At 40.6% G+C, this 12,621-nt stretch overlaps 1 protein-coding gene across 5 annotated transcripts in view; it reads right to left on the bottom strand.

Moving 5' to 3' along the window:
- The window catches only part of HCRTR2 (hypocretin receptor 2), a 132,921-nt gene that overhangs the window by 64,842 nt on the left and 55,458 nt on the right, over window positions 1-12,621 (bottom strand). For 4 of the 5 annotated variants that reach the window (XM_033938476.1, XM_033938478.1, XM_033938479.1 and 1 more), the window contains one exon: window positions 2,486-2,664. In XM_033938476.1, the coding sequence (XP_033794367.1) occupies window positions 2,486-2,664 (179 nt within the window). Of the gene's footprint in view, window positions 1-2,485; window positions 2,665-5,433; window positions 5,525-12,621 lie in introns of those variants that run through there. The other variant, XM_033938480.1, reaches the window with a different exon arrangement.

Raw genomic sequence — 12,621 nt, forward strand, 5'->3', positions numbered from 1 at the left:
CTGACTTTAGTGCATCTCGCCCTAAGTTGCTTAGATAACTGGCAGGCCCAACCATTCAAATGCCCCCCTTGAAACAACCCACTATGCCACTTATGCACATCCTCACAGAATAGTACTTAGTTGATATTCTGCCACTTATGCATGTAAGTGTACACTTACCTGCAAAAGTGTTTGTATTTTGTACATTTATACACATAAACAGTATGTGGTGAAAAAATGCAGGTGCCCAGTTATAGAATTGCCCTGATAGTGCCAGGGTGGTCCTGGAATTTATCTAGATAATATTCAGTCTGCTATCCAGACAAATTACACCTAAGTTGAATATTGGCATAATGTGGATAAGTCTGGTAGCGCTATAGAAATAATAAATAACAGTAGCTGAAGTAGATTTTTATTAGATTTTTATTATATTTTATTGTTAACCATTTAGACACTTGTATGATAAACGGTATGTCAAAAATAAAGAAACTTGGAAACTTAGATAAGTTCCAGTGCCTTATCTGGCCACTATGTGGATAATGATGTTGAATATCTGGATTTATTTTTTCCACAGCAGCCCATGTTGAAAAAAAAAACCCCAAACCATTGAACATGATAAATATTGACCTGGTCATTTTCCCATTTTCTCTGCAAATGAATATAGATTGTTTTTGATATACTGTTTGTTTGGTCAATATTGTTGTTGGTGTGTGCTAGATGAGACCAGCTCTGGTCAGCCTTTTTATGATTGCATGATCAGACTTGACTTGGAGAACAACATGTACCTTTTTTATCCATATGCATTTGTAGTAGTAAATATAAAATCATTGCATAGATTAACCCCCTCTTCTACGAAACTGCGCTAGCAGTTTCTAGTGAGGAGAGCCATGCTGAATGGCCCACGCTGCTCCCGACGCTCGTAGGAACTTTACTAGAAGAGGCCCTAAATAATTAGAATTCACCCACCTGATATTCAAAGCCCCCTGCCCAGCTAAATCACTCCTGGTCACCTAACTGCTGAAGTTCAACAGCATTTAACCAGACAGCGCCACTGAAAATCACCACAAACTTCTGCACTGTCCGGTGAGTAAAGGAACAGTCTGTGGGCAGAGACTTGGAGGATTTGAGAGTTAACTGTTTAGCAGTGATATTCAGACCTCAAACTAGTTAACTAAGAAGCTAAAGTTAGGATAGCAAAAGAGCTGCAAGATTGCCACTAGGAATTATGGTAACTATTATGAGACCAGACCCATAAAGGACAGAAGCAAGTGGGCACGTCTCCTTCCAGTACAATCCCCCTAGACCAGTGGTCTCAAACTCAAACCGCTTGCAGGGCCACATTTTGGATTTGTAGATACTTGGAGGGCCTCAGGAAAAAAATAGTTAATGTCTTATTAAAGAAATGACAACTTTGCATGAGGTAAAACTCTGTATAGTTTATAAATCTTTCCTTTTGGCTAAGTCTTAATAATATTGTAATTTATAGCTAAAGCGACATATGATCAAGAAACTGTTTTATTTTACTTTTGTGATTATGATAAACACACCGAGGGCCTCAAAATAATACCTGGCGGGCCGCATGCGAGTTTGAGACCACTGCCCTAAACTACCAATAATATTCAAGGTAGGCCCAGGGGAGGGCCTTTCGGGGTCGGAAGGATTGGGTCAGGCTTCATTTTTCTCCAGGAAGAAGAGAGAGGATTGAAACACCTTCTTGTCTTTATGCGATCTCGGTCGATATTCAGCCAGGACACACCTAAGTACCTTATGCATATCCTGATTGAATATAAACTGGGACACGTATAAGACCCTGCAGATAACATGTTTTGAATTAACCCTGGATATTCAGTATTGACACCCAGGCATTGCCTGATATTGAATATCCGGAGCCAATTCTGCCCACTTAAAAAAAACAACAACACAATTTACAGTTAAAGCTTAATATGTTGGCTATAAAATTAGACAAAATACACTTTCACAAGAAAAATATATACCGGTATATAATGTCAAGTGGAACATGAACAGTACTGCTTAGGTTTAAATGTGATGTGCCATTAAAAAATGGAGGATAAAGCCTCAGACTGGAACCCTCCCACCTCCACAAAGGTGGTTAACAGGTGGTTAGGCGATAACCTCACTGGCAAAAAACCTCCTGGCAAAAAACCTCCATTTTTTAATGGCACATCACATTTAAACCTAAGCAGTACTGTTCATGTTCCACTTGACATTATATATATATTTTTCTTGTGAAAGTGTATTTTGGATATTACTTAGTTTTTCACAAAATCCGAGTTTCTTCGGCTATAAAATTAGAGCCTATGAACTCAGATGCACGATGCAACATGGCAAGTGTTCACAGCAAAGCTTAGAGTCTGTGAGGAGTGCAGTTCATTACTGTCAACATATGGTCAAAACTACCCAATCTGGAGACATTGCTCCAATGGAATCTACTGTATTATTCTTGTATATGTTGAAAGAGAGTGTATTATTAAAAAGAAACAAATACCTGCAAGTAGGGAATAACTTTGCAGAGAGTCCTTCCAAAGAACCAGGTTTCTGTGATATCAACTACCAGTGTTGCTGGAAGACAAGTGATCGTAACAAGAATGTCAGCAAAGGAGAGGTTCACTATAAAATAGTTGGTAACCGTCCTCATATGATGATTCTTCCACACAGCGACGCAAACTGAAATTACAAAGAAGAGTAAAAACATTTATAAGCATCAGCCAGTCAGGTTTTCTGCCTACCCACAATGAATATGCCTCCCGTTAACCATCAAAATGGAACCCTGTTATCTCAGATTTCAAGAGAAACTAAAGACTCTTCTCTTTGAAACATTAAACTCCATTGACAATCAGTAGCATGTTCCAACTCAAAGATTTCTCCCTCATTCAATATAATCTGCACTTTTAATGTCAACCCAACTCTTCCCAGTAGAAGACTCTACACCCTCTCCTTCTACTCCTCCAGCTAACTCTCTCTTGCCCCTTAATTCTTCTATCCTTTTGTCTAACACTTGATTTGTACATTGCCTTGAACCTATCCAGGCATAGAGCGACTCACAAATTGTAGATTAGATTGGATTAGAATATGCATGAGATGAAGTTTCATGCATTGTTTCTGTCGTATGCAAACTTACTTCATGTACATTTATTGCAGGTGTCTTGAAAACCTGACAGGATAAGTGTGTCCCATGGACTGGGATGAGAACCACTGATCTATTACTATGAAATAAATAATTTTCATTGACAGTTTCTGTAGTGAAAGTCAATTTTTATAGGCTTTTATGCTGAGAAGCACTTGTTGGCTCAGGTACAATTCATTTTTGAAGAGTCTTGCCATACTGCAGATAAAACGTTACCCACTGTGATGTCATATGCATACTTTGATCAACCCAGTCCTTCTTACATACCCAGTTAGTCACATTTTCAGTATACCCACAATAAATATGCAAGGCTGCTATCAAGCAAGCTTAGGTTTTGGCAAAATGCTCCCACTGAGCAGCACTCCATTTGAGGGATAAGGGATTTTTGTCTTTTTAACCCCAAAAGTCAAACTGGCAAGGGATACCAGTCTTTGACTGTCAAGATAATACACATTTATATTTTAAAAAATGCAAAGAAAAGTACGTATGGGCTGACATGTATACATTTATGTGCTGGTTTTCAACCCATTGAAAGTTTCAATTCTTATTTTGCTAAAATGGATGTTTATGCCATACATACCTGGTACATAAATTTCCAAGATGGTGGATAAGAAGGGATAAAAGATTACATGGACAGGCAGACTAGATTGACCATATGGTCTTTATCTGCCATCATTTTTCTCTGTTTTTATTTCTCCTGTATTTTAAAAGAGGATCTATACCAGGGGTCTCAAAGTCCCTCCTCGAGGGCTGCAGTCCAGTCGGGTTTTCAGGATTTCCCCAAAGAATAGACATCATTTACCTGGACTTCCAAAAAGCCTTCGACAAGGTACCCCACGAACGGCTGCTAAAGAAACTGTGGAACCATGGGGTAAAAGGGGATATCCACCGATGGATCAAACACTGCCTGGCAGGCAGGAAACAAAGGGTTGGAGTAAAGGGCCATTACTCAGAATGGCGATGGGTCACGAGTGGAGTCCCACAGGGGTCGGTTCTGGGACCACTCCTGTTCAATATATTTATAAATGACTTGGAGACAGGGACGAACTGTGAGGTTATTAAATTTGCAGACGACACTAAACTCTACAGCAAGGTTAGAACCAAGGAAGACTGTGAAGACCTGCAAAGGGACTTAACGAGATTGGAAGACTGGGCAAGGAAATGGCAAATGAGTTTTAACACTGAGAAATGCAAAGTCATGCATGTAGGGAAAAAGAACCCAATGTTCAACTATAAAATGGGGGGATCATTGCTGGGGGTGAGCAACCTTGAAAGAGACCTGGGGGTGATGGTGGACACAACACTGAAAGCATCAGCACAGTGTGCGACAGCCTCAAGGAAAGCAAACAGAATGTTGGGTATCATCATAAAGGGTATCACAACCCGGACGAAGGAAGTCATTTTGCCGCTGTATCGGGCAATGGTGCGCCCACATCTGGAGTATTGTGTCCAGTACTGGTCGCCGTACCTCAAAAAGGACATGGCGGTACTCGAGGGAGTCCAGAGAAGAGCAACAAAACTGATAAAGGGTATGGAAAACTTCTCATACGCTGACAGATTGGAAATGCTGGGGCTATTCTCCCTGGAAAAACGGAGACTTAGAGGAGACATGATAGAAACTTTCAAAATCATGAAGGGCATAGAGAAGGTGGACAGGGACAGATTCTTCAGGCTGTGGGGAGCCACAAGTACAAGGGGGCACTCGGAGAAATTGAAAAAGGACAGGTTTAGAACAAATGCTAGGAGGTTCTTTTTCACTCAGAGGGTGGTGGACACATGGAACACGCTCCCGGAGGCTGTGATAGGCCAGAGCACGCTACAGGGGTTCAAGGAGGGTCTGGATAGGTTCTTGAAAGAAAAGGGGATTGAGGGGTACAGATAGAAGTGGAGGTAGGTTACAGAAATAGTCAGAAACCACTTCACAGGTCTTGGACTTGATGGGCCGCCGCGGGAGCGGACCACTGGGCCTGATGGACCTCTGGTCTGACCCAGTGGAGGCAACTTCTTATGTTCTTATGTTCTTAATATGCATGAGATCTATTAGCATACAATGAAAGCAGTGCATGCAAATAGATCTCATGCATATTCATTGGGGAAATCCTGAAAACCTGACTGGATTGTGGCCCTCGAGGAGGGACTTTGGGACCCCTGATCTATACTGTATGATGATCAGGTTACCAAGTCCATTCTTTCAAAGCCCTTCCTAAATGTAATGGGTATCGTTCCTCCCCAAGACAGGCATAGAACCCTTAATGGAAAGGAAAACATGATCCAACCTTGGGAAGGGAGCAGTAAAATCTAATACTCACATGGAAGGGAAGGTTCAATCCTCAGATAGAGAGCAGACTTTAGATCAAGCCCAGTTTTTCAGGCTCACAAAGCAGTATTCCTTAGAGCCAAAGGGAGGCTAGGAGGAGGAGGGGCGTTCCCTTTAGCTCTTAGAGAAAATGCTAATGGACAGAAGGAAGAGGAATAATGCCCAAAAGAAGAGGATATGGAAATCAGCTCAGATTAAATGGGATTTAAGAGTGGTGATGAAAACTCCTGAGAGCAGTGCCATTAAACCCACATGTACAGTCCTGATGGGTGGTCAGTGAAAGTACCTGGAGTGAGAAAGGTGGGGCTAAGGTTCTACCTCTAAGCTGTGTCCTAGAAGCAGTGCTTCAGAATAACAGTGTGAGAAAAGGCAGAAACGATGTATGCTTAATTGCAAGCAACATCAGTGAGGGTGAGGTTAAACCATGCTGTGTGATTTTTTTTTTCTCCCTTTTTATTAAGCCCTGGTGGATTGTTGGGAAAAGACTGATTCAGGAGATAAACTGACTTTTATGAGCTTTTCTGCTGGCTTTGATAATTCAGGGTGAGCCTATTGGCAGTGTGTGAAAAGTTAATGGTTTGTTTTTTGAAAGCTATAAAGCTTCATCTGTTCCTGTGAAGGAGAAAGGACAGTGCAAGAGTACTAGGGATCCTATTGAGGGCTCTGCTTGAACTTTAGACTTACACATAGGTCCAGGGCACTAGGAAAAATGTCTTATTTTGGAACTTTAATGCTTTTGTGTGTTGTTTTGGAGAACCCAAAAAAACAGATCAAGATCTGGCGTTTATGCATCTATGTTTTTTTTATCATTGGTAGAGTTGGAAAGCAGCCAAAACGGGTGAAGGTAACCAGGACCATGGCACACCCTGGGATTCCATTACAGTTGACAGGTTCTGTTTTGAAATGCTAGTGAAATTTGATACATTCTGACCTGGACACCTCAATTCTGACTTCTAAGTCCTTTTAAAAAAAAAAAAGGGGGTTGCATGTGTCCTTATGCGAGGAGGGGGATTCCTTTGTTCACTGAATCTTTCAAAGTGCAGTGAGGAAGGGGATTGCAGAAATTCAGCAAACAGGCCTCTGATGTCATAGCAACAGGTAAACTGTCTGTTTATTATATAGACTCCTCCCACTGCCAAGAACAGAGAGTTACTATTGGCTGTTTTGAAAGATTTAGGGGTTTTATTTTTTTATTTTTCTGAGAACAGTGCAGAGAGAGAGAGAGAACTGCAGTTGGAGTGAGAAGGGGAAGGGAGCAGTTTGGAGAAGAGAGAAGTACTCTGTCTCTTTTTGGTTAATAGTTTGGTGGGAGCAGGCAGATCATTTCTCTAAGCATCTGGCTAATTTATTTAGCGCACGCTAAACGCTAATGCGTGCATGTTAGGCCCTCTTATACTAAGGTGCGCTAAGTGCTTTAATGTGCATTTAGTGCATGCTAAATCAATGTGTGCGCTACCCGCTAACGCTTCCATAGGATAACATGCATGTGTTAGTGTTTAGCACATGTTTAGTTTGCGGTAATATTTACCGTGCACTAAAAAGCATAGCGCATCTTAGCAAAAGAGGGGGTTAGTCTATGGATGTGTTAGCACGCTAATCGGTTAGCTCACCATAGTAAAAGAGGGGGTAAGTCTAGGTCAGCCTACAACCCATCCTAACCACTCCTCCAGATATGCCCCTTTCTGCTCTGGGGGCACAGCAGCATTCAGAGGCATAGAAAGTCCACCAACACATCCAGAAATTGGTTTGATTATCGACACTTGGACGACCTAAAACAGGTCATCCAAGTGCCGACTTGGGTGTGTTTTTAGACGTGTAACTTTTGATTATGAGCCCCATAAAGTTCAAAAATGATAAAAGAAGAATCTCAGTGTCAAGATAAGATTGAAAATCAAACTGAAAGGAGTCAAGGATGGAATTAGTGTGCAAAAATTCAGCTAGTTGGTCAAAGACTACCTTTTCAGGAACTTCAGCTAGAAAAGAAAGAGAGGATACAGGTCTATAATTATCAACTAAGTTAGGATCAAAAAAGGGCTTCTGAAAGAGGGGCTTCACAGCTGCTAACTTAAGACCATCGGGCACATGTCCATCTAGCAAAGATTTATTGATAATATCAGCATAAAAAAGGAGCAGAAAGATCTTTCAGGGCCATTTAATTGTGGGAAAGCAGACATTGAGGACATATCAGGAGCTGTTGATTCACGAGAAAATATGTACAATATCTCAAAATGTCACTGTGTATAAAGACTCCCACAATGGAACAGGATTGGATGGTGGTGGAGATTCTAAGGGCAGGGATCTATTATAGAAAGTTGACAGAAGAGATTTTAGCAGCTCAGTAAGTAATTAAACTGTGGAGATTCTTCATGTATGATAAGATTAGATATGATGTGAAATAGCTCCTTGGATTGGCTTTGAGGAGGAGAGAGTAAGTCCTTTTTGAGGAGAGGACAAGAGATCTATAATTTTGTAATGATAGGTTGTAGCATTCCAATGTATCACTGGAGGGTTTTTTCCTCCAGGATCATTCATGATGTCTCACTGCACGTTTGAAAGAGTCGAGATCGGCATTGAACCAAGGGACTATGTGATGCCTTATAGGAGTAAAGATCCTTATAGAGGCTATTTGATCTAAGGCTTGAAGCAAAGCTCCATTCCATGGAGACTTTTCCAAGTAAGAAAGTTTGAAATGACTACGTTTAGAAAAAGTGTGAGGAGAAGAGGCAAGAATAGTATCTCACACAATAGAAAAGCTAATTAAATGATGATCTGACCAAGGCACCTGGAGAATCTGGTTAATCTGAGTTCTTGAATTGCCTAGTGTGAGGGTGGAGTTAGTGGAAATAAGATCAAGTATTTGTCCTTTATCATGAGTACAAGAGGTTACCAGTTGTGTCTAGCCTATGGCATTAAGTAAATCAATAAACTCATCTACAAAAGGATCACAATGCCTATCATCGATGTGCATGTTAAAGTCACCAGCTAGGATGGAAACTCAGTGACACAAATCTATATCAACCAACCATTCAATGCAAGCACAATAGACACAAGGAATGGCACTATGAGCACAATAACAGAGAAGGATATTGAGTGGGAGGACAGAAAACGAAGATCAATGCCATCAAAGACATCAAGTTTAGAGAAGCAAAAATAATTCTTTAGCAAGAACAAGGACCCCTCCCCCCTTTCTTCAGTATGAGATTGGTGATAAGCAATGAATCTAGGCGGACATAAGAAATTAATATCCACAGTATCTTCTTGCAGAAGCCAAGATTCAGAGATGCATAGCAAGTCAGAATGGCAATCTCTAACATAGTCTCCCCACATCCAAACTCCACCCGTGAAAATGCCTAGATGCAGGTTGTGTAAAAGTCTGTGCCTTTGTCTTATCATGTATAATTTTATGCCAGAGGTAATTTTATAAAAGCCTCTTTTTGTGGGTGTTTGAATCTCTGCTTTCCTGGTTCTCGGTCTACTCAGTCTACTCTTCCACTCCCGTTTGTAGGCCAATCAGTAAAGCACTTTAGGAGCTCTTTTACTAAAGGGTGGTGTACTGCGTAAACAGACTATTTCAGAAATATGCTAAAGCATGTGCGTGCACAAACCCACATGTCACCAATTAAAAAAACAAAACAAACATTTAGGAAGGAATGTGCCATGGACAGAGAATACGTGTGGAAGCATTAACCAGCTACTGTGCTAACTGGCTAAAGCAGAGACAATAATATAGGAGCAGTTAGGCTCTGATTTTATACAGTACGCCTAAGCAATAGGCTTAATTAGTGCTGATACTGGCACTCAACACCTCACAATCGGCCTTAATTGGATTTAATTGAAAGTTAGGCACCTAACTAGAAAGCACGATTCTATAAAAGGTAAGTACCTAACCCAAAGCTCCTACACTAAAAGTGGGTGTGGATAGGGGTGGATTATGGGCGTGGTTTTGAGTTAGGTGGTGCTTTGTGAATCAGGTACCATTAGGCTCTGATATCGGTGCCTAACTTTAGGCATAGAAAACCCTGGCATAAACTGGGGACACCTAAACGTTAGGATTCTGAGCGCCACCTAATTAGGCTTAGATGATGCTGAGCACAATTCTATAATGGGCCTGTAAGTTTTCTAGAATCAGTGCTTATATTGACAACTAACTATAGGTGGACTTTATAGATTCAGGGCCTTAGTGCTACCTAAATAGGCTCTCGTTAACTGTAGGCAGGTACCATGTGCTAATGCACAACCTGCAATAAAATATATTTTAAAAATCTTCCAAAAGTGCTGTGCATTGTCATGTGTTAGGCCCCAATTCTAGCTCATTTTAATAAAAGGGCCTCTTAGAATCCTGTGTGTCTTTATAAAATACAAGCACAAATTCTGCAGAAATTGTAGGTAAAAATGAACCTCCAGTACATTTACATAACAGGCATAAATATACCCACAAACAATCCATGCATTCATTCATATTTTATAAAAGCTGCCTGTAAGCCCTACTTTACTTATAGAACAAAATAAAGTCACCACACTCATTAATACACTCAGTAAACTTATTTTTTGTTTAGAACTCTGCTCAGAGACATGAAGGCTGATTACTCGGCCTCACCTACCAATCATTGCAGTGTTCAGAAAAAATTTTTGATTTTGAAGTTGCTATTGATAATGCGCTAGCCAGAAGGCTATGCTGAAAGTATAAATGTTCTCATGAATTCTATAAACTATACAAAATAACTTAACTTTAAATAGTGACTGGTTCCGACGTGCACGTTTCGTTGCTGCGTCAGGGAACCGACAATACAGCTAGGTTTAAAGCTGGTAGTGAAGTCACTGAAAGCAAGAAATAAATACTGTAAATAACAATTCTTTGAAATAAATACAAGTTGTAAAATACTATAGCTCTATCTTATGGCTATTAACTGGAAGAGCACACTCACCATGAGATTGCAAAACTAGGTTTCTCAAGAAAATGTTTCTTCTTAGATGTTTCAAACAGGGCAAGCGAAGTACAGACGCTATTTAAAGATAATGCTGAGCCGGTGAGACTGCCACGTCAGAACGCTGAACGTAACTGTCCCGGCCTGCCGAGTACTATTGCATCATTAAGCTCTCTAAACTATAGAACCAAGTGCTACACTCATTCTCAACAGATAACTGCTATTCGCTAGTGAAATCAAACTAAAAAAATGAATAAAACAAAAAACCAAAATGCAAACTATGCTGTGAATGCCCTACCTTGATAGAAGACATGTACAGAATCAATATTATCATACAAAAGATCACAAAAAAGCTCTCCACCCAACTTCACTATTCAACCCCTGAGGGAACAGGGTGCCCAAGGTATAGATCCATTTCTGCTCTAAGGCATACAATTTAGCTTTCATGTCACCTCCCCTAGGTAACAGTTATCTGTTGAGAATGAGTGTAGCACTTGGTTCTATAGTTTAGAGAGCTTAATGATGCAATAGTCCTCGGCAGGCCGGGACAGTTACGTTCAGCGTTCTGACGTGGCAGTCTCACCGGCTCAGCATTATCTTTAAATAGCGTCTGTACTTCGCTTGCCCTGTTTGAAACATCTAAGAAGAAACATTTTCTTGAGAAACCTAGTTTTGCAATCTCATGGTGAGTGTGCTCTTCCAGTTAATAGCCATAAGATAGAGCTATAGTATTTTACAACTTGTATTTATTTCAAAGAATTGTTATTTACAGTATTTATTTCTTGCTTTCAGTGACTTCACTACCAGCTTTAAACCTAGCTGTATTGTCGGTTCCCTGACGCAGCAACGAAACGTGCACGTCGGAACCAGTCACTATTTAAAGTTAAGTTATTTTGTATAGTTTATAGAATTCATGAGAACATTTATACTTTCAGCATAGCCTTCTGGCTAGCGCATTATCAATAGCAACTTCAAAATCAAAAATTTTTTCTGAACACTGCAATGATTGGTAGGTGAGGCCGAGTAATCAGCCTTCATGTCTCTGAGCAGAGTTCTAAACAAAAAATAAGTTTACTGAGTGTATTGATGAGTGTGGTGACTTTATTTTGTTCTATTAATCTCTTTAGTCACTCGACAGTAACCTTGACTTGAAAGAGTTACCCCTGTATATCTTTTTTTCTACTTTACTTATAGTCTGCTCAAATTCTGCTCCAGAATACACCTGCCCCAAAGTTATACTGTAAATAAAGGCACACATTCTCGTCTTTAGAGTCATTTTCTAATGGCTTTTTATGCTGCATATACTGTCCATGTTTATTTGGGAATGTACAGGGTGAGGCAACTTCTTGAAATTTTTTTTTGTTGTTGTTGTAACTATGTACCAAGTGGAATGAGATTATCTTTAATCATGGCAAAGTGAGACTCTTTAGCGTGGAGTATAAAACAGGAGAACCAAATCCACAAACTCAAAGACGCAAAGAAATGAGTTCCCCCCCCTCACAACCCCCATCGGAGCTCTTTAAAACTAAGTTTTCCTGCAGCGCGCTTGTGTCTTGCACCAAATTGTCAGTGCTCAATTTTCGGCATGCTGGTGTCTGGTGCGCGATTGTCCCATCACCGTGGAGGACATGGTTGGGATATTTCTACTTCCGTGTTGCTCTCTGCAGAGACGGGGTTCACCGTACTGCTTCCTGAGCCTTTTGCATGTCATTTTCAGCTGTTCTTAGAATGTGGCGCAGAGCGCGCGAGGCGGGTCCTTGTGTGTGAGGGGGTGGCAGGGCCCCACTGTTTGCACTCGCTATCCACAGTGACTGACCTGGGTGTCTGCCTGTGTTGGAGTTGCTGGGAAGCAGTGATTTTGAGGGTGAAAGATTTTAAGGAACTTTACTCATGATGTAATTTTTAGGGGTGGAATCAGCATCCGAAAAATCGCGAGTAAGCGAAACCATGAGTGCAGAAACCACGAATACGGAGGGAGAAGTGTAGTATCATACACAGAGATTATAGAAGCCTAAGGTGTTGGTATTTTGTTAAATGCTATACATCCAAAGCCAGAAGATGGCGCTTTAGCATAAATTTACTGCACTGTGTCAACATTCGAAAACTCATAAAACCTGAAGCTATACACAGCTCTTTGGTTATTATGAAAAAAACTGAATCCTGAGCACAGATGTCAAATGATGCAATTTAAGAAATTTTGAGAGTTATGTTCAGAAAAAGATAAAGCTGCAACATAAATATGACCCATTAGTGAA

The sequence above is a fragment of the Geotrypetes seraphini genome, chromosome 3, assembly GCF_902459505.1.
Source record: "Geotrypetes seraphini chromosome 3, aGeoSer1.1, whole genome shotgun sequence".
NCBI classification, from domain to species: domain Eukaryota; kingdom Metazoa; phylum Chordata; class Amphibia; order Gymnophiona; family Dermophiidae; genus Geotrypetes; species Geotrypetes seraphini.